At 42.3% G+C, this 23,291-nt stretch overlaps 1 protein-coding gene across 1 annotated transcript in view; it reads left to right on the top strand.

Moving 5' to 3' along the window:
* Positions 1–23,291, top strand: part of SPON1 (spondin 1) — a 268,290-nt gene that overhangs the window by 24,517 nt on the left and 220,482 nt on the right. Inside the window, exon 2 of the mRNA XM_045825507.1 lies at positions 2,579–2,685. Coding sequence (XP_045681463.1) covers positions 2,579–2,685 — 107 coding nt within the window. The remainder of the gene's footprint in view (positions 1–2,578; positions 2,686–23,291) is intronic.

The following is a 23,291-nucleotide window of genomic DNA, read 5'->3' on the forward strand; positions in this document are numbered from 1 at the left end:
TGTTCTTCTTAAAGAAGAAACGTTAACATTTCATGTAATACTGGTTCCTTTAACTTCTTCTTGTCTGGGAAAATCTTTATATGTCCTTTGATTCTAAATGATAGCTTTGTTGGATACAGTGATCTTGATTCTAGGCCCTTGCTTTTTTATAAGTTTGAATATTTTTTGCCAGTCTCTTCTGGCCTGCAAAGTTTCTGTTGAGAAATCAGCTGATAGTCTTATGAGAGCTCGCTTGTAGGTAACTAACTGCTTTTCTCTTGCTGCTTTTAAGATTCTGTCTTTGTCTTTAACTGTTTGCATTTTCATTATGAAGTGTCTTGCTATAGACCCCTTTGGGTTTATCTTGTTTGGAACTCTGTACATCCTAGACTTGCATGTCTATTTCCTTCACAGGTGCTGCTTGTCTGAAAGATGTTAGGAAAGTCTGAAGCATTAGCCAGGTCAGGCCATTTGTAGCAATAAGCCACTGGAAACAGCTTGGGTGGGCCCACAAGTTGGGTAGGGTGGGGTCTCAGGGAATCACCAGGGCTGCGCAAATAGTGTTTGTTAGCCAGGTTGATGGAGACTCAGATATGGGGCCCACCTACGGCTCTGTGTGAATGTAGTGGGTCACAGGAAAGAAAAAATGGCTTCTGCCAGCATTTTTGTCTGTCAGAAAGCCAACCCTCAGCTCACTTCCTGATGCTGGACAATTCAGTTCCTACCCAATTCACTCTGGTTTCTTTCAGAATGCTGCCCCAGCACTGGAGCTCAGAGGGAGTGAATCCAAGTAATTCCATGCATGGGCCATTTAAGAGGAATTGCCTGGGACTCCAGAAACCCTCTGTCTCCCTCTACCTCAATCCCCACTGTTTTTTACAGCCAGAAGTTATGGGAAATTCTCTTCCTGGCACTGGAAACCCTGGGCCATGGGGGCCTGGTGTGGGACTGGGACACCTCCCTCCTCAGGGGGGACCTCCACAGCCGAGATAGTCTCCATATTACTTTTTCTTTAAATCCCTAGTTGTAAGACTTCCATTAGGCTAGATTTCAGGCAGTTTTGGCTGATGGCTGTTCTGTAATTTAGTTGTATTTTTTAAGTGGTTGTGGGAGGACTCCTGTACCACATTTACCTACATGACCATCTGGACTGGAAATCCCCTATAAACATTACCACACCGTGGCTCCAGTGGGGCACAAACCCAGGGCAATCTGTGTGATGCATATGTGCCAACTGCTACACTATGGAACCACACCATTTCAAACATTTTTAAATATAACCAATGCTTGTGGGATATGCATACTCTGACGAATATACTCAGAATGTGCAACCATGGGGGGAGCATTAAACTTGACAGAGGGTTTGACCCTAAGCCTGCCTCTGGGTAGTTTTACTACCTTGGGAGTGTCTGTTGACCTTTCTGTATCTTTGTTTCCTATCTGTGAAGTTGGAAGGCTGGAATGGAGGATAACTGGGATAGCTTGAGGTTCTAGTAGTCTATAATTCCATGTAAGGACCAGAATTTTAGCACTTTGATCATGCAGTGAAGTAGTTTAAACCTTGATTTATGTCAATTTCAAGGAACTTGAATGGAGTGTCTATTAGATGCCAGGCTCTGTGCTAGGGATACAAAGATAATTAAAATCCAGTCCTTCTCCAGCATTAACTGACAGTCCAGTGGAGAAGACAGGTAAAAAGAGACTTTCAATTCAGTGCAAATTTACAATGAAAGATTTTCATTCCAGGAGATTGGGGATACACAGAGAAGAGTGACTGTCATTGCCGAGAAGGCACTTGATCTAGATTGCAATGAAAACAGTTGTCTGGGTAAATGTGAGAGGAACAAGCATAACATGAACGCATAACCCCAGCTACTATAACAAAACATCACAATATAAGTTCATTTCCAGTACTATATTATAGTCTCTGGTCAGTGAGTGATTGTGGTTTTTCAGAAGCCCAGGTTCCTTCCATCTTGTGGCTCCTTCTCCTGGGACACCAGACTAATCTACTAGATCTCCTGCATTTGGCAGGCAGAGGCAGGAAAGAAGAGAGGAGGATCATGTGGAAAGTTTGTACGGGCCAGGTTGGCAGTGGCATGCATCTTGTCTGCGCATGTTCTCCACCTAACTGCAAGGGAGGTTAGCAATGTGGTTCAGCTGAGTGAGTGCCTATGAGAGAAAGGAAATGTGTTTTGGAGAACACACAGCAGTCTGCCAGTTTGTGCTGTAAGCTGCTAGATTTCCCTTGGGCAGATCTGATGGGAAGTGTATCATTAGATAACTGTCAAGATTTGAGTTGCTTGGCAGGGACTATCTTTATCAAACCATGGTTTACTGGGAGAGAACTCACCACAGTCTTGTTTAGTTCAAGAATTCCTGAGATAGCGGTCCAGGCATTTAGCAGGTTCTGAAATGTAAGAGGGAGCTTGATGGAGAGAGTAAGAGTTCACCACTTAACTGGACAATTCTTTCTCACCATCCGCTGCCCCGCTAACCCACAAGTCTGAGATGCTGATGGAGAATTTACATCTATCCACTTGGCAAATAAAAGGCAGTTGATTCTTGTTTATAATCTGCTTTCTTTCTCTTTCCACAGTGACACTTTCGGCTGCTCCTCCCTCCTACTTCAGAGGATTCATATTAATTGCCCTCAAAGAAAACAGAGAGGGTGATAAGGAAGAAGACCATGCTGGGACCTTTCAGGTAAGAGCCTTTCTGTGCTTATCCAGTGGCCCTTATTGCCCTGGTAGGTTGAAGCCAAGTGACATGTGTACAAACAGAGAAGACTGAGTAAAATGAGAAGTGCAAGTGTCTGAGGTGGCTTCTTGTGCAGTTCCCTTGACTTGACCATTGACCGGGTGGGCCAGGTCTACTTGAAAGACCCATAATGGAGTATGCAGCGAATGCCTCAAACATACCTTAGGGAGTTGGCCACCAGGCAGGGCTCGCAGTGCCTTTAGGCAGCACAGTCCAGCACGTTGAGAGAGCACTTGGAACCCGGGCTAGGCCTAGCTACTTTCCCTGTAGAGCCGTTTTGTGATTGACTGGCAATTCTCACCTATAAACTGAGCAAGAGCTTAGGATGGCCAGACTGGAGGGTGTTCAAAGCACAGGAGAAGGACTATTAAGGGAACGAAGGGATTGATTTATAGGGGAAGATTAAAAGAATTAAATATGCTTTGCTTGGCTAAATGAACAGGACTGAGTTTAAGAGGTGGTAATGGTCTTTAAATGTCAGTCCTTGCAGAGCAATCTCCTCGGGGGGAGGCTTCATCTGACTTTGTACAAAAGAGCACAGCACGAGGAAAGTGGGTCAGGAGAAGAAAGGCAATCTCAAAGGCAAGGGCTCTGACAGTGAGTCATATTTCACCGTCGAATATTCTTCCAAGGGAAGTGGCGGGACCATCATCCCTTTTCAGAGGTTTAAAAGGAGGCCGGCAAGTTGTCAGAACACATCCCAGAAGGACTGGGGTGATCCTAGGAGGGAGCCTGGCCAAATTTTCAGTAACCATTACTCATCTCAAATTTCCATTGTTCTGCAGCCCATTTCTATCTGGCATTTGCAAACTCAGAAGAAAAAGAAAAGCTCCGAGGAAGATTACTTAAACCCATAGTTGGCTGCTGGGGACTCTGATATACTTTGCAGGCTTCACAGAGGACCCTGCCCAGCAGTATCTTCCCCATCCAAAGATATTTTCTAATCTCTTGTGGCCAGGTTGCAATTTTGAATCCTGTGATTTAAAAAAAAGTATCCATTTTTTAGGATTCTGGGCTTCTGGCCTAGCAAGCCTGCTAATACGAATGCTCATTGTAGTGTCCTTCTATGGACCTAGATGGTGGGAACTTTCTTGGCACAAATCTGAAGGAGTCACCCCATAATAATACTAACGACAGCCAGTATTTTTCTGTTGTTGGCACTTACTGTAAGCCAGGCACTAGGTTAAGTGCTTTCCCTTATCATGGTTTATCTTAATTTAATTAGCTTGCTTTATCTTAGTTTCTCAAAACAACGAAGTAGATAGGAACTTTTATTTCTATTTCATAGAACAGGAAATTGAAATGAGAGAGATTAAATCATTTGCCTAAATGGTTCATAAACAGTAAGGTCAGGTTCCTCTATCACATGTCTGATTCTAGAAACTCTTCCTTAGGGGATTGAGTGAGCTCCAGGCAGAGGTGTGTTTCAACAGTGCATTAGTACGTTTTCCATTACAGGGACAGGAAGATCCGTGCATGCATTTAGCCCATAGAGCATTAAAATATATCTCCCTGGTTGTTGTGCTAATTTACCTGGAGGTATGGATGATTTATCCGATTAGGGCAGCTGAGAGATCTGGGTACCTGAGTTACAGGAGGGATAAAGTTCTAAGAAAAAAAAGGTTGGGGGCAGCTTGGGGGAGTGTGATCTTAATTTTCACCCAAACACAATTTATCTGCTTCAAAATGATGCTTTGAGGTATGTACCCAAAAGAGTTAGAAGCAGGGACTTGAACAGGTATTTGTGCACCCACGTTCATTGCTGCATTATTCACCATAGCCAAAATAGTCCAGTGATGGATGCATGTGTAAACAAAATGTGGTTTATACAAACAGTGGAATATTACTCATTCCTAAAAAGGAAGGAAATTCTGACACATGCTATAACATGGATGAACCTTGAAGACATTATGATAAGTGAAAGAAGCCAGCCAAAAAAGGACAAATAGTATGATTCACTTATATAAGGTAGCTAGAATAGTCAAATTCATAGAGACAGAAAATAGAATGACAGTTGTCAGGGTATGCAGGAGTGGAGGGACTAGGGAATTATTGACAAACAGGTAAAGAGTTTCAGTTTGAGAAGATGAAAAAAATTCTGGATGGTGGTTATGGCTGCACAACAATAGGAATGTACCTAATGCCACTGAGCTATGCACTTAAAAATAGTTAAAATGGTAAATTTTATGTTACATATATTCTACCAAAGTTTTTAAAAAATGGGAGAGAACACTTTTCTGCTAAAGTGGAAGGAGACAAGCACAGAGACCACCATGTCTGAAGCAGGAGAGGCAAGATGGAGGCCTGAGCACCCTCTAACATCTGAGATGATGGGAACCCAAGTGGAGTGCGTTTTCAAGGCACAAGGTAGTTGTGGGAACAGAGTTAGGCCAGATGAGGATATGATGTCGAGTTAGGCCTGTGGGGACATGGCTTCTCTTTCTTTAATGCTGTTCTGTTTTAATTCTATAGGTTGGTAGTCCTCTCCAACTCACTGTTGTTTCTGCTCAGTTAAATGTTGGGCCCTGCTCACAGTGGGCAGTGAGTGTTTGTTGAATGAATAAATGACTGAATTATTCTTTCTACCAGTGTCCATAATTCAGTTCTATTTGGAATTGTTTCAGAACTTCTATCTTTTTATACATACCTCCTTTTTTCTTCTCTTGGCACTTCTGACATCTTTTCTCATTATATCTCAGTGGTTCTCAGAGTGTGGTCTGTGGACCAGCAGCATCAGCAGCATCTGAGAACTTGTTAGAAATGCAAAATCTCAAGCCTCACCCAGACATACTGAACCAGAAGCTCTGAGGGTAGGGCCCCCACAATCTGTGTTTTAACCCTCAGGGTGAGACCAATGAACACTAGAATTTGAGAAGCAGTGCTGAAAGGAGACAAAGATCCAGCCCATCCAACATGAGCTCCTCCATCACCATGCCAACATATCTGTCTGCTCCTGTCTACCCTCTCATTGCTTCCACCAGCCCTAGAGGGACCAAAGTGGGAGACAAATATGAAAAATGCCTAGCAAACCATAATAATGCTTGTGTGCCAGACATAGTTCTAAGTGGTTTACATTTATTAATTGATTTAAGCATTATTGTCCTGCTTTTCACAAATGAGGAAATTGTGGCACAGGGGAATTAAGTAACTTCCCTAAGATCATCCAGCTCTAAGTGATAAAGCTGGGATTCAAACCTAGGCAGTCCAGGTCCCTGCTTCCAACCACGGTGTGCACTGCCTCTCAATGTGCGTATGTTAAGTGAGAAAATGATGGTGTACTATGACCTTTTATGGTGGAAGTTTCTGTGCCGGGGCTTTATATACTTTTTCCTACTTGACTCTTACAGCAATCTTGTGAGGCTAGCATGGTTATCCCAGTTTTCCAGGTGATGAAACTGAGTCTCCAAGAAGTTCAAAGTAACCTAACATCTGTGGGAGGGGAAGGGGGCAAACACTGTGCCAAGTGGTTTTCTGTCACTTCATCTCTCCCTGTTCCCACCCTACCTTGTGCCTTGAAAACGCACTCCACTTGGGTTCCCATCATCTCAGACGTTAGGGGGTGCTCAGGCCTCCATCTTGCCTCTCCTGCTTCAGACATGGTGGTCTCTGTGCTTTTCTCCTTCCACTTTGGCAGGAAAGTGTTCTCTCTCAGTACCAAAGCTGTCATCTTTGGAGTCATTCATTTACCCATCAGCATTGATTGTCTCCTACGTGCCATGCCTTGAGGTCGGCACTGGGGACGCGAGGGTGAGAAAAACAGACATAGTCTTGCCCATGCACAGCATACAGTGTCCTCCTTGTCACTGGACCTTAGATTACTTCTGCAGCCAGCAGGCGTGGTAGACAGTCAGCACGTCATCAGTTGGGACATGAATAGATGATCAGAAATGACAAATGCCATTGTAACTTTAAAAATATGTATGTAGTGATTAACACATATTTAGATATACTTCTCTGTTAACACCCTCACTCTAAATCTGACAGCTTTGAGGACTTAACATGAACAATAAAGTTCTAATACTCTTTAAATCTGGTTAAAGTTTACATTCTTAGTTCTAGAAGTGGTGCTGAGAATGGGCGATTTTGCTTCTGAATGAGTGACCCCTCACATGGAGAATCCAGACTTGGCCAGGTACAGAGACAATGAAAGTGAACCTTAACACCCTTTTAGACTCAGTGGGGAGGGACTGGGGCTGCTTCATACAGGGAAGGAAAGGTTACAACTCTCACCACTCTGGCAGAGGACCCAAGAAGAGGTGGGGCTGCCTTCTCTGCTTCCAGGGGAGGGTCCGGTGTGGCAGCATTGGCACCAACTAGGGGATCTGTCTCTGGCTGCCAGACAGGAGAGACACAGGAGTCTCTCTTTGATGAGCTGGTTGGGTATACTCATGGTTAATTGAAAGTGACAAGGAATGCAGAGCCTGGCTGCCTGCACAAAAGTAACCCACCCATCCTTTAAAATTGTATTGCTAAAAACGAATTGCTGCCTGGAATGCTGGTGGCCCAGCCAACTGCCTGGCTCACTCTCCCACTTCCATCAGGTCTCTGCTCAGATGCCTCTTTTCCAGGGAGACCACCCTGATGACCTGATTTGGAAGCTCATCCCTCCTTGCTTCCTTCCTGCTTCCATCCCTGAGCTGGATGCCCTATCCCTCTTCCCCACTTAATTTTTTCCCATTGCCTTTGTTGTCACCTGACATGCTATTGATTCTGCTTGTTGGCTTGAGTATTACCTGGACTCTTCCCCCAAATTATTAGCTTCACGAAGCAGGGACCTTTATCTGTCCTGTTTGCTGCCATTTTCCCAGCCCCTGGAACCATGGCTTGCACACAGTAGACCTCAAGTATTCATGGGCAGAACTTTAAGCTGCTAATTTATAATGTTGTTGCTTTATTTAATTTTAATTCAAGGCATATTCCTTCAACTAGTTTAGATAACAGTCTGCCAATCAAAAGAAGAAAGACTCATTTTAAAGGGCTGTTTGCCTGAGGAGAGAGATCTCTTATCAATACCACACAAACAAGTATTTTTTAAAATAGCTAATTATTTCATATTCTTAATCACCTGTTTCTAAACTATTTTCATTGTCTCTTCATTAACAATAATATTTATTAGCATTTAATGGGTCTGAGCCATATGAGAAGCTGAGTTTTTGACACACTTTAAAAAGTAAAGTGCTATTACAAGCCTGTTCTTAAGAATTCTTAGTTTATAAGAAAACTTTTTTTTGTTACAGTCACCTAAGATTAATCCTGAACCTTATAAGACATTAGGATTCACCTGACTTTCACTGTTATAAATAATGGAGTAAAATTTTTTTTGCATAAAAGTGTTTTCTTATTGGGTATTATTTGCTAGAATAGATTCTCAGAAGTGTAATTAAAAATCCAAAGGATATGGACATTGTTATGTTGCTTATGTGCATTGCAAAGGTGATTTTCACACAAGCCCCCCCCGCCCCTCCAAAAAAATTTCACTCAGCACTCTTTTTAACAACTTGAGCATGGACCTCCCGTTGTGGCAGCCACACCCACTGATGCAAAGGGGAACATGCATTTCCACATCAGGACTGGGCACCAGAGGATGTGGGCAGGTCAACTGGATGGACCAAATCTAGTGAGAAGCTAATGGAGAAAACAAGAAAGTTGCCCACCTCGATCCGAATTCCAGATGGGGTGGTCAGGATAGCCTCTCCTCGAGGTGATAAAGAGTGCAAGAAGAGAGCCTTGGATCTGTGGCAGCACATCAAACAAACAAGGACAAAAATACCCCAGGATTTTTGGTTGCCTGTACGTAAGTTCAGAATGCGTCATCCATGAGATAGGACCATGGAAACTGATAAGGTCTTAGGACAGGTCATAGGAGATGCACACGGGGTCAGATTGTTTGTTAAGATTCCTAATCCATCCTGCAAGAGCCCACAGTGTTCTCTTTCTTCCCCTATAAAGTACACCTTTCTAGTGAACAGATATCATAGTCTAAAATATAGTGTTTTCTTTTATTCATTCATTTGTTTATTCATATATTTTTCACAGCGTTCATAGAACCCTGTACTTTTCTTTCAGAGTGAATATTACAATTTATAATTGTGTATTGGTATATAGGGGTTTTTTTTTTTGTTTAATATTGCTTGGCCCACCAAGCTCTAGGGCAAAACCAAATCTATTTTGTTAAGTAGTGTATTTCTCACAACTAACACTGCAGGAGGCATGTTGTGGATACTCAATAAATATTTGCTGAACTAAATTAATGAATGCACTAATTACCAGCTATTTGAAAGGCAATGTTCTAGGCTCTGAACATATGGATATGAGTAATTAAGGCATGGTTACTGGTATCAGAAATTCCCGACCCTGGTATGCTGTGTATACTGGTAGATTACAAATAAATTGTTGGAGAGCCTAGACATTTATTTCCTTAGATATTGGGGTGGTCTCATCTGTTTAGGGAAATTCTCATTTCCTACATGTGACAGAGTAAAGGGACTTGTATGCAAAGAACTGTTTGGCAGCATGCTGGTACTATAATTGTTACATGTGTGCAAATAAGAAAATTTGCAGGAAGTGAGGAGTGAGTGCTGATTTGGGAGAATACAAAGGACATTTACTGAGATAACATTCGAGTTGTCTCTTTGGATGATGGAAGTTTGCAAGTGGACAAGGGATGAAGGTGAAAGGTGTGTGTGAAGGCCACTCCACTCTTTCATCTCACCTCTATTTTAAAACTTGCCCTGCTTTAGCATTTCTCTCTATCTTTCCTGGCAAGTGCAGGGAGCCCATCCGGGGCCTAGTAAAAGTTTTCTTAGATGAATGAGTGAATAAATAAAACAGGATGAATGACATACTATGCCTGCCCCTGCCCTTCAGAAACTCACTCAATGTAACATGCTTCTGTGGAGTTGCATCCTCAAAGAACCATCAAAAGGATACATTTAAAAAGCAATGTCAATACCTCTTTCCTGTTCAACACTTAGTTTCCTTTTTAAAATTGTTATCTGAAACTTGAAGAAGGAGCAGATGCAGCGTGCCCTGTGAGTGCCCAGGCAGACATTGGGTGCTCGGGCCTCCACAGCCCTGGTCTCCAGGGTTTGCCAGCAGGAAGGATGAAAGCCAGTTTTTTTCCAGGCAGACAAGCTCTGAGTTTGGGAATGAGACTCCTTAGGAAGGCTTGAGCATCACTCTTCAGCAGAACACTTGTTTTGTTTCCACACTTGTTCTGTGTGGAAAAGTATAGAAAAGGATACAAAGAAATAAAAAGTAATAATCTTTTAACCTAGAGACAATCACTATTAACATTTGGGTATATTTCCTTCCAGATGTTAAATATATATCTGCATATATATAATTTTTCCACAAAATTTTGGAACCATACTATATATAGGGTCTTATAACCTGTTTTATTTTTTGTGAACATTATATTATGAGCATCTTCCTTTGTTTAATTTTATTTATTTTTAGAGAGCGGGGAAGGGAAGGAGAGAGGGAGAGTAACATCAATGTGTGGCTGTGTGTCGCACATCCCCTACTGGGGACCTGGCCCACAACCCGGGCATGTGCTCTGTCTGACTGGGAATTGAACCAGCAACCCTTTGGTTTGAAGGCCTGCGCTCAATCCACTGAGCTACACCAGCCAGGGCTATTATGAGCATATTTCAATGCAATTTAATATTATTCCACAACATGAATTTTAAAAGCCTTATAACACTCCACTATACTGTTGAATTATAATTTTTTCAGCCATTTCTCTATGTTGGGCAAGATAGGGGTTCCAGTTTTCCTTTTTCCCTGTACTTTTACTTCTAAAAACGCGCAATGAATACCTTAACCCATAATCTTTGTCAGCATGTATGAGGGAACACCCCCCAAAATGGAATTTATTTATAAAACATTGTGTATTTATTTTTACATTTTAAAATTTTAGTCACCTTCAAAGTGCTCTCCATTTGATGCAATACACCTGCGGAGAAGGTTTTCCCACTGCTCAGTTTTTGAACTTGTCAATTTTGATGCTTTTTAGTGCTTCTTCCTTTTTTTGTTTCACCTCTTCCACATCGGTAAAATGTTTCCCTTTGAGGACTTTTTTCATCCTGGGAAACAAAAAAAAGTTGCTCAGGGCCAGATCTGGGGAATAGGGAGGGTCATGCTGGTTTTGGTCAAAAACTGCTGAACACTCAGCACTGTGTAGGCGGGTGCGCTCCTAAATTACCCATCATGAAATGGACAAAGGTGTTGAAAGAGTCTTCAAAAAAAATTCAATGAAGCTGAAAGCAGCCACTCACAACAATACCAGCTGGTGCACTGATACAGAGGGGTTCCTAGAACACTCACCTAGCAGGAGAAGCCTGCGCTGCAAGGGGCCTGTCCTCCAGAAGATAATTCTGGTTTTTTGGGGCCCCTCATATGTTCCCTTATCAATAGTTTCAAGATTTAAATTATGGGGTTAAACTAAAGTCTCTCTCTCTCTCTCCCCCCTCCCCCTGTGCATGCACACACATGCTACATGGGTGAGCAAAAGTAGTTTTCTAGTTGTTTGTATGGAAAAAGACATAAAGGTTATGATTATTACAATATTTCATTAACCCAAAAGTGTGTTGCAATGCAACTATGAACATACTGTTGCCCTGCAGGTAGGTATGCACTCCTCCATTTCCAGAGGTGGCTGTTTGGCTTTGACAGTGTCAGCAGTAGGCACACACGCTATTATGACAGTAGAAAACATCCTTATTTTTAGGCTGATCTTCCTCCTCAAAAAGGACCATGTATCTTATTATTCTTCCACTTCTAGTTTACCTTTTCTGTTCATAAAAGGATGTGTAGAAAGAACATAGATTTTGGAATCAGCAGACCTGGGCTCACATTCTGCCTGTGCCAGCTAGGCATAAGTGGCAAAGTTGCTTAATTTTAAGTATCAGATGAGATCATTCATGTAAAATGCCCAACAGAGGGCCTGGACATGATGGACTGTCAATCGCGTCTCTTCCTCCTGAACCAGCAGCCTAGCATACACTTTCCCTGTCTCTGTGTCCTCTGAGTCACAAACTGCCTCCTTCTGTGGATGTGGGCAGACAGCTCAGCCTAGATGTGACTGATCAGCTGTCTGCAGGTCTCCGCCAGGTGAGGGGAAAGACAGGCTTCTCTTTTCACTGTAATATGATTGGGAGGGCTATAAAGTAGAATAAAAAATTTCATTGTTGCTGGGTAAATGATACCCAGTAAATGAAAACGAAACTGTTCAATGTAGGTGCTAGCCATTTGGCTGGGCTCAATTACTGCCTTTGTGACCCCTTGCCACACTGCAGTTTCACTGAAAAATGCATTCAAATTATACCTTGACAAAGGCCCCACACCTGTGAACGAGCAGGTGGAAGAAACCATGACAGTCACCTTCAGGCACTAACCAGTCCAGTCGCTTCATTTCCTTTAAGTCTCTTTCTCTCGGTTCTAAGTTCCAGAAGAACAGGGACTGTCTGTTTCTTTCACAATAGCACACCTAGTGCTGGGCGCAGTGCCGGACACACAACAGATGCTCAGTACATATTTGCCAAACCAATCAATCAATTTCCTGTCATTTTCAGACCCATCCCTGCGGGTAGGCACTATTATTTTCTGCATTTTATAGGCCAAGTAACACAGAGAGAATTAAAAAATGTGACAAAGGACACAGAGCCAGTCAATGGGAGTAATCAAGGAATATATACCTGAGGTCTGTGCCACTTTCTCTACTGAGCATCTTTTGTAGCTGCAGGGGCAGACGTGTGGGAGAGACAGATAGACATCAACTACTTGGTCTCCTGCAATCCTTTCTGGGTTGCTCCCAGGATCACACCAGGCTTGTCCCCGCCCAGACCCTTCCTCTTCCGCATCTTGGCCCTTCACAGGCCAGCTCCTCTGTGCTTCCTGACACTCAGGTCTTACTTTCATTCCATTTAGAGTGTGAGCCCCTGGCCCCCTCTCTGGTCTCTCAAATAGTAGGCACGTCCCTTTATCCCAGTTATCTTCACTTACCGTGTGACCCTGCTGTGTTAAATCCCTATTGTCGTGCAAGATTCTGCAAAGAGGCAGAAATCTGGGCCGCAGACATCTCTGCATTCCCACGGTCTCACCAAGGCTTGGCACACTGGCCAGCGGATAAATATTTTCCAAACTGATGGATGACTGCTGCTGGAATTTCTGGCCCTGCCCACTTGTTCGCTGGCATTAGCTGACCTCATGTTTGGGAACTAGCATTGTTTCCACATCTATTTTTCTAAAGGTCTGGAAATTATTTTCAAATATATTATAGAATTGTTTAGCAGATAATATATAACTTTTACTGCCCAAAAGAACTTTTATATTATGTATTAAGTAGCTTAAAATGCCAATAAATCATTGTGTAGCCGTGCAATTTCTCATCTTTAAAATGAAAACAAGGAGCCTCCATTCCAGAGTAACTGTTTTTATGGGATGGGTCTCAATTCTGGTTTTACTTAAGCCATCATGTTTGCTTTTTTATAGAAAATATTTTATGTATTTATTTTTTTAGAGAGAGGGGAAGGGAGAGAGAAAGAAAGGGAGAGAAATATCAATATGTGGTTGCCTCTTGCGTGCTCCCTACTGGGCCCGCAACCCAGGCATGTGCCCCAACTGGGAATCAAACTGGCGACTCTTTGGTTCACAGGCCCACACTCAAACCACTGAGCCACACCAGCTGGTGCTGCTTTTTAAGATAGTTAAATCCAAAGAGTGAGTGGATCATAGTTTACTTAAACAGAAGCTTATTGTAGGATATTTAGGTAAATTTTTAAGTATTATAAATAATTTAGCAGTGTACATTTTTATAAAGAGAACTTCTTATCCATTTAGTTATTGATTAAACAAATACTTACTGAGCCTGCTATATGCAAGACATGTTCTAGGCTGTGAAAATGTAACTGTGACAGACAAAAATCTCTTCCCTTATGGACATTGTGTTTCTATTTTTTAGATCATTTTCATGGGCTAGAGTCTCAAATTTCTGAATCAGATAGTGTTTAGGCTCTTGATATATATTATTTTATCACTTTCCATTGCACCTGGCCAAGTAGGAGTTCGAGTAGGAGCCTGACTCAGCTTACTCCTAGAGAGAATGTATAACCTTTGCCAAATTACTTTGTCTTGGTTTCTTCTCCCTTGGACACAAAACTGTCCCTCCAGTTGACCCCCAGCTGATACGTGATGTCCCATAGTCCTTTGTTTTGGGAGAGGCATGAGTGTTGGTTAGAAGGAATTCCCTTCTATCTACTGTGTGGTTACCAAACTACAGCTTGCAAATCCCATCCTTGTGTAATTACCTTCTTGGAATAAAGTTCAAGACCTTGGATTTTTACCCTGCTAAATTGATTATTCAACACGACCCATCTCACCAGCATTTCCCACTTTTTCTAGATTTGGCATCTTTTAACTCACATAGTTAATCACTGTCCTCACAGCTTTATGCTAATCTGTGGGTTGAATGAGCCTGTAGCCTCAGTTGAGCCACTGGTTCATGCTTCAAGGACTTTATATTTCCTCTTCCTTTTACCCAGATGCTTCTCCGTAGGTATCTACAAGTCTCACCCCTCACTTCTTTCAAGTTTCTGCTCACACGCCATTTTTTGTCAAACGGTCCGTTTATGACAATATTTTAGAAAACAATATCCCCATCAGTCTTAATCCCACTTATCTTGCTTTCATTTTCTTCATTTGTCTTCTCACCACCTGACCTGGTGTATGCTTGCTGGTCTACTAGCCATTTTCCCTCACTGCACTGTCAACTGCATGAGAGTAGGGACATTGCTTGGTTCAGTGCTAGCACAGTGCCTGGCACATGGTAGGCATTTAATAACTTGCTGTCAGTTTCTTTTTAAATTCAGTCCTAAAAGCAGTTGTATTTTTGATAAAATGACAAGGATTCTGGCCCTCACACTCAGCCCCTTGACCTCCCAAAGACAGTTGACATCCAGGTCTTCTTCACATTTGCCCATATGAGGACATGCATGCTCACACACGCCTTCTGACCTCTTTCCAAAGTAACCTGAACTTGTACAGCTGTCTTTCTGGATCCTTGTGTAGGAGTTTGCCTGAATACCAATTTGATATGTTCATGTTAGTGGTACCATAACTGCTTTGTGCTTGTACCTGAGCCCTATACTTGGAGAAAGCCGTGCTGCAGTACAGACTGGTAGACAGATATTGTCTTAGTTCCGTGGGGCTGTTGTTACAAATCACCACAAATGTGGTGGTTTAAAACAACAGAAATTCACTCTCTCACCATTCTGGAGTCCAGAAGTCTGAAATCAGTGTCACTGGGCCAAACACTAAGGGGTCAACAGGACCACACTCCTTCCAGGGGACTCTCAGGGAGTCTGTTCCTCGCCTCTTCTGGTTTCTGGTGGCTGCCGGAAGTCTTAGCCTCATAGCCACGCTACTCCAGTCGCTCTGTCTTCATATCATCTTCTCCTCTGCCCCTTTCTCTCAAAACTTCCTCTGCATCTCTCTTTTAAGGATACATGTGATTGTGTTTAGTGCCTTCTTCACTTTCCTTTATCCCAGATAATCCAGGAAAAATGTCTCTTCCCAATATCCTTAAAGAGACCACATACTTTGCTACATAAGGTTATATTCATAAATTCTGGGGATTAGGAAGTGAATATATTCTGGGGGGACATTTTCTGCCTAACACACATATCCATCTAGGAACATGAACCTTGAAGGGACCTCAGCCTGCAGGGCAATCTGACTAAATTACTCTGGAAGGTTCTCTGTCCCACTTCCCTTTTGCTGATTTTCTGTAATTTCTCACTTTTCTCTACCTCTTCCCACATTTCTCTCATCAAATGACCTTGTCTCTTTCTCTATAAGAAAAAAAAAAACAAAAAAAGAAGGAAATTCCTGGACCAGAACTACTAAACATGTTGGTATCAAGTTAATAAACTTCTCACCACCCTTCCTACGAAAGTGATGGAGTATGAACAACCCTTCCTCCTAAGGCCAAATCCTCTGCTTAGGCTCTGGGCACAACCCTTTCCTGCCTTCTCAGAAAGTTTAAATGGCCACTCACCCCTTCTCCTGTTCGTAGAGTCAGATTTTTCCTCTCAGATCCTTCCCTTCAAGCCTTATAACTCTTCCTTCAGGAATCTCTCTTAAAACAACAACAAAATCTCATGATAAACAGGAACTCCATCCCCTGACCAATCCACCACTAAGTCCTACTGATTGTACTTCCTCAGGATCTTTCTAATTCACCAGCTTCTTTTCTTCTCAGCCTAGTCTTTGTCCAGTCTGTTGTCATGTTCCCCTGGACCATCACGGTGACCTCCCTGCACCCACTTTTGCTGAGTGCCTTCTGTGGCTGTGTGGCCAGGATGTCAACTCCATGGGATCAGAATGTTGCTTCATTCTTTGCTGAATTCCTTGTGTCCCTAGCACCTAGATAAGTGTCTGGTGTTTATTGAAGGATTGTTGAATGTAATCAATGTATTACAAATTTCAGGAAGAAGATAAAATTCCTTAACAGCTTAAAGGTCAACCCTCACTTATCTCTCTTCTCACATCGTCTTTCCCTTACTCCCTGGGTTCTATACACACTGGTCTTCTGTGAATACTTCAAGTCCCCTACTGCCCCAGGGCCTTTGTAAATCAATGTGTTTTCATTATTTGGAACACTCAACCCATCTTCTCCTACCTAATGCTGACTCAGTCTTCAGATCTTAGCATCGTATGTTGCAAGTTGCTTCCTTGCAAAAGCTTTCCTTAGCACCCTTATTTGCTTTTATATGTTCTCATTGCACACATAGGTTTCCTTTGCAGAAAATTCCCCAGCTATAATTGTGTTTTTATTTGATGACTACCTGATAATGGCCATCTTTCCCAGCAGAAGAGAGTGGGAGCCATTATGGTGCCTAGTGCTCAGCATGTTGTCTGACAGAGATGCTCAATAAGTGAGTACTGCAGGAATAAATGCACAGATACTGGAATAAAGCTGGGGCTCAGATCAGAGACAGGAAGAAGAGAGAGCTGGAGATTTAGATTGGGAGCTCAAGACAGGCTGGTTATTTAGGCTTAGATGGTTGGTGAAACATGGCAGACAGGAAAGATTGGAGGTACAAGAGGATTAGCATCTGGAGATGAGGGGGGCATGGGTTAGGAACAGACTGGGAGCTTATTTTAGAAAGGAAGAGGTACATATGTGAAAGATGGGTATGGATATAGAAAAGTGTAGAGATGGAAGGGAGGGAAGAGTTTGGGGGGAATGTGAGCAGAAGGAGAGACTAGATGAAGAGGAAAGAGGAACTGAGGAAAAAGAGAGAAGGTTTAGATTTCCTGAAGAAAAAAAAACTGTTGACATAGAGGAAGCAGGTAACCTACATGAGCAAAGTGTGTGGGGAAACACGATCACACAATGTGAGCCTGTTTCTCAATAGAGTACTGTGCATCTGTTTACAGCTCCCCAAACTCATTAAGGCAGGTAAGTCAGGTATGATGATCTTCCTTTTCTAGATGCAATATTAGGTTGGCTTCATGTCCTGTGCCTATGCTTTCTTTGCTAAACCACACTGTCACTGTCTCACCCAGCTCTAGCCTACCTGTCTGGGCTTGAGGATATGTTTCTCTCATCTTTAAGAATTTCAGTCTACTGTAGATGCAGCTGGCCTCCAGCTGGGGGAATAGAACATCCTTGATAGAAGTCATTATAGTAGGATCTCAGCTATAAGAAATCCTGATATTTCTTGTAACAAACTGTTCTCTTTCTTGAATGGGGAGCCCTTAAGAATGAATTACATTATCCTAATTGTGTGGGTGATTAGGACAGACCAGGACCAAAATGTTATGCATAGAATGTGAGAAGTACGTGCAGCCCCAGGGCAGATATCAGTCATCTCAGCTCCTTTTTATGGGTTTGAATTCTGCTCAGGAAACTCCAAAGAAAAAAGCATTTGACTCTGCTGATGGTGTGAGGTGTGAGGCAGCAATATAATGCCTGGAAAGTGCTCAGCAGTCTGGCCAGTATACAGTGGGTGACTGTAGGATGGTGAGGTACCCCCAACTGACTCAGGCGGTTGAGGGTCAGGTCATGGGGCACTCATAGGCTACAGGTAGGAGTTTGTCAGTCCTTCTTCCCTTCCTTACCTTGAGCCAGATTTGACCTTGAGTCAGTTCTCTGACTTACTGAATTAGGCTCAAGCATTGCTGGACAGCCTTCCAGAGGCCCAACACTCAGTGTTCCCAACTCCTGTACCTGATAACACGTTGCTGCAAAGCCTCCTTGTGCCAACAGTGATTTCAGCCCAAGAAGACCTGGCCTGTTGACAGGCACCTTCAGTCCCAACACCCACCCTGGCATCTCATCCAGGGCCACAGGGCTCAAATGAGGAGACTGACACCATGCCACAGCAATGTGTCCTGAGATCCCACGCGTGAGTCAGCTCTTGACCCTGGTGACATACATCTGGGAACCAGACTAACACCTGCTCCCTCATAGAACAACTTAGCGGTGCCAAGCATGTTCTCACTGCAGAGACTTGCAGGGCCCATTTATCCTGTGTGCAGGGGAAAGAGGTTTTTTCTTTAAGTGCATCCTCCATATGCTATAGTCTTCTAAGTAGCTCAAGGAACCCATTCAGTGGTTGGCCTGGTAAACGCTCACTCCTCTTTGAGACTCAGCTCACCGCCTCTGAGAAGCCTCTCCTGTTTCCCCTCCCCAACCCCAATAGATGCCATACCCTCGGAGGCTGCCACTGTCCTTGGTTCAGATGAATTTCCCTTTTCTTCCCACTTCTTTGCCTCAGTCTTCTAGACTGCAAGACCCTTGAGGACAAAGCATGTTTTTGTTTTTCTGTGTTTTTTTTTTATTCACTTTTAGAGAGAGAAGGGGGGAGAGAGAGAGAGAGACACACACACACACATCAATGTGCGGTTGCTGGGGGTTATGGCCTGCAACCCAAGCATGTACCCTAGCTGGGAATCGAACCTGCGACACTTTGGTTCACAGCCCGTGCTCCATCCACTGAGCTACGCCAGCCAGAGCGACAAAGCATGTTTTTAATCATCTTGGCATCCCAGGGCCCAGCACAAGTTTTAGTTCTTGATAGTTAATTAATATGTTTGTTGAACAAAAGGATGACTATCTTTGATACCCCTTCCTTAGTTATTAAATATTAAAAGACTATTTGTATATCCTCCCTTATTGTGGAGGCGAGACTTGCCCCTGCACAAATGGTCCCCAATGACTGTGGTCTGGCTTTTCTTACATCTTTTCCCTGTGCGTCTGTTTCTAACAGCAACCTTATCCTCCAAGTGGAATTTCACATGTGTTAATAAATCAGTTTGCTCTATTCTGAACCTAGGTTCCTGCTTCTCCTTGAGAGTAAGTTGCAGGCTGGGAAGACAGATCCAGGCAGTCCCAGAAGGCCCACGCTAAGTGGATTGAGTGGGCCCGGCCCAGTGACTATGTCCATGCCATGTCTTCTTAACAGTAAGTGACATGTCAGCAAGCATGCAGAATTCCACGAGTGGGAAAAGAAAGGACAGGTTGCCACATCAGGGAGGGCAAGAATAGCATTCCAAAGATTCTAAAAAGCCCTTTTAAATTGCACTCAGAAATCAGAATACACCTTACAACAGATATACATGTGAAATGTAGGATTTCTTCACCCCAGGTAAATTGTTAACAGTATCATCGATGCCTCTGATCCTCGATGATTTCAAATATTCAAGAAACAATGGCAGGTTTTGTCTTGTGTGTTAGTTCTGGTGAATTGTTGGAGATTACCTGGAGTTGGGAGGAAAGGGTCGGAGGCTGTGTCCTGTCACAGTGAGGAAGAAGGATAAGCTGGGGCGACAGGGTACATGGGAGGTGGCAGGAATCCTGAGCACCAGGCATTTGCACCTTCATGCCGTGTCTTTGGGAGTAAAAGAAGGAACACCTGCCATGTCTTCAGTTGCAAACTGAGAGACACAAAACACAGGGAACGTCTCCTAGGGACCAAGTTAGAGGCTCGCCTCCTCTCACATGGATTGGTGACTTTGGTCTTTTTAAATAGCTTTTTAAAGCATTAATTTAATTATAAAAATAGCACAGGCTTGCTGTAAAACAAAGATGTGTAAATATTTGAAATTTAAAAATTTTATTTTATGAAGTTACTGTTAATGGCCACATATATACATTGTTTTTTTTTTTTACCTTTTTTCTATTACAAATCAAAATAATGTGTTTATACACGTGTGTGTGTGTGCATGCACATACTCGCTTGTATATCTAGAGAGTAAATCTTTTAAAGCAGCAGAATTCTGGGTGGACATCATTTTTAAAAGGCACAAGATTTATACGACCTGAAGAGAAACCAGAGTATAGACATCATTTTTAATAAGAAAAAGAAAATTGTCCACTTAACCTTTCCCTGTTGAGGTGTAGCTTGAAGATTACTTCCTGGTTTTCACTATTATAAATGCTAGAAAAAAATCTTTGACCAGAGTTCTTTTTTTTATGTTTTAGATTGATTTATTAAGATGGTTTCCCAGAAATGAAATTAGTATATTAAGGGGTATGAATATGCTTAACATTTTTGATAATTTATGAATTGGTCCATAGACTTGGTTGATGGACACTTGCAACAATGGATAAATTTAAGCTCAATAATAAAGCCTTTGTGTTTCTACTGCCAAAGAAGAAAAGAATATCGGAAGTATCTCACTGTGTATCCATGGTGGCTGGTTAGCAACAGCTCTTGCTAGGAGTGGAGCAAGTGCAGTGAACCAGGAGCGCAGCAGCTTAGGGACACCTCTCGGGAAATATGCAAGTTCTGGGTCACCATTGACTTTACTTGCCTCAGGTGAATTGTTTGTAGCAGACTGGGGAAATGTCCACACTGCCAGGACTCCAGGAGGGATCTCCAAAGTGCCAGGCCACTGTCTTTCCTTCTCATGGGTCGAGTACAGATGGCCACAAAGGGCTGGGCAGTAGAGGAGTTAGCTCTTGGGGTCAAAAAATCTTGGGATTGATTCTTGCTAAATTTTTTTGAAGGGGAAGGGACGAAGGGGATGGACTCTGATAGCAGCTTCAGGCACTGCTGTTCCTGTCTGTTGTACTGTGTTCAACAAGAAAGCAAAAGTCTATGCATCAGGGTAGACACTTGTATAAAAATAACAGTCAACTTAGTCATTCTTTTATTTAGAAAAGGGCCCATGTAATTATGGCATTGGTTATGCTTTCTCTAAATTTGATTAGTAGTCAAATGAACATACTGTTCACTTATTGCTAATGGGTGCTTTAAAGTAAGCTTTCAGAGTAGCAGGATTTATTTTCTGTCATATCTTTATATTCACATTAAAAGAAAAATATATGCCCAATCTTGTTAAAAAAGAATTTAAGACAGCTCATATCCGGTTTAATCTAAAATTAATCCTTTTTAAATAGAACTTTAAAATGACCATTTTAGTAGTGACTTAAATTGGGAAAGAAAGGAAGCTTGGTGTTGACTCATACAATTGCTTTAATCTCCACAAGGTAATGTGCCTTTTTTTTTTTCTCATTTCAATTCAGGCAACACTTCTTGATCACTCACTAAGTGCTAGGCGCTGCCTATAGCCAGTAAGACCTATGTGTTCTGTGCAGCAGCTGACAGCAGATCAGCAGATTTTTGCTTCCAAACAGACACACAGCATTGCAACTTTGCAGAGCAAGCTTTAGACCCCCTTTGCAGGTGCCCAGGGATTGCTGGTGCTGAGGGAGATTTTCGTAGGTATCAGTGCCAGTGTTAGGCCCATTTCACCGGCACTAGCCCTCCTCACGCATGTTGAATTTTCCTGTGTTTAGATGAGATATGTAATTTTACATATCCAGAAGTACTAATTACTCATGAAAATATTACAAACCAGTTTTCAAGTTGAGACTGAACAAATGGCCAAATATAACTGGATCCAAGGCCCTAAAACAATGATATTATTTCTCTAAAACATTTTCATTGAGTTGAAAACCAATGAGGTCACAAATAAAAATAGTAAAACTCAATAAAATAGTCTCACTCTTTAGTAAATAGAGAGAGCCAAATAATGAAATAGATTTAAGAAATCAATGTCAGTGTGTTTTTTAATTAATATTATTGTTTCTAGACTGAGCATTAACTGAGAAATTTTAAATTTTGCTTAATTTGCATTAGTTTTGGTTACCCATCTGTAAATAAAGCCTTTTTCCCCTCCTTTGGGTCGAATATGGATTGATCCTTTTGCAAAATGCATCTTATATTTCTAGAGAACTTAGCAGGGTATAACTAGTGTTCATATTCACCCTCATTTGAGCTCCATTGATAGCCCTATGATGGAAACAGAACTGGGTTTGTATCCAGATTTTACAGATAAAAAATCAGCGATTGAGCAATTTGGTACCAAGCCAGTAAGTGGCAGAGCCAAGCATATCTCATGGGGCCATGCTGCCTTTCCATATATTTACAAAATTAGGCACTCGAATGGAAGTGTGGGAACACAAAAAATAATTTTCTAAGTCCTTCTGGCTAGGCTAATAATCAAATTAACATGAGACAGATGAACAAGAGAAAATGTCCAAAATTCATAACAGATGTACATTCAGGGGTACCATAAGAATGAGACCAGGGAGGCATTGGCCAGTTGAGATTTATATGCCATCTGGAGCTAAGGACAAAGGTGGATGGGGGGAATTGTGGTTTGGGACTTCAAAGGGCAAGAGAGCAATCACATGGAGGTAGAAATGCAAATGTTTGGTAAATAAATGTTTGCTGGGCCATCTCTAACAATGGGACACGAAGAGGACTCTGAACAAATGAACCCTGTCTATCACAGAGTTTATATTAAACTATAGTAATCTGTGATGATCTCTCCCTTCCTGGAACAGGTCCTCTATCTAAATTCCTTTTAGGCAGTTAGGGGGAAGGTTTTGGATGGTGAAAGACAAGACAGCAGAAGCAGCTCAATCGTAAAGAGCCTGGTCATAGCAGCCAGCATTCCTTAGGCACTTGCTGTAAGCTAGGACAGTGGAATAGTTCAGAATAGGTTCAGAAGGTAGAATTGTCAGCAGGTGGTAACTGATTGGTTGTGGAAGAGGAGAGAGAAGCACAGGTCCAAGGAGCCATGATGAAGAGGGAGGGTTTGAAGGAGGAGCCCATTTATTAGGAAGACAGAGGATGGGCCCCATTTGGGACATGTTAAATTCAAATTCTCTTTAGTTATCCAGGTAGCTGAGAGTCAATGTGACATCATATTTGGGCATAGGAACCCTAAGACCTGGCTTGGCCACTTAGATTTATGACCTTAGGCAAGTTACTTAATCCCTCTGTCCCTCAGTTTCCTTATTAATAAAATGAGGATACTAATAGCTCTTTAGCATTAACCTTATAGAACTGTAGTGATGTTTAAATGATATATATAACTTAGAACAGTTCTTAGCTCATAACAGGTACTTAATAAACATTTATTGTTATTATTATTAACAATTAATAGTATCGTTATAAATAGTGCTGAGGCTCGAGAGACAGCTGCATTGCCACCATTGAGGTAAGAGTATCAGACTAAGCTGACCTCTA

Source organism: Phyllostomus hastatus, unplaced genomic scaffold, assembly GCF_019186645.2.
Source record: "Phyllostomus hastatus isolate PE091 unplaced genomic scaffold, TTU_PhHast_1.1 phas_scaffold_585, whole genome shotgun sequence".
NCBI classification, from domain to species: Eukaryota; Metazoa; Chordata; class Mammalia; order Chiroptera; family Phyllostomidae; genus Phyllostomus; species Phyllostomus hastatus.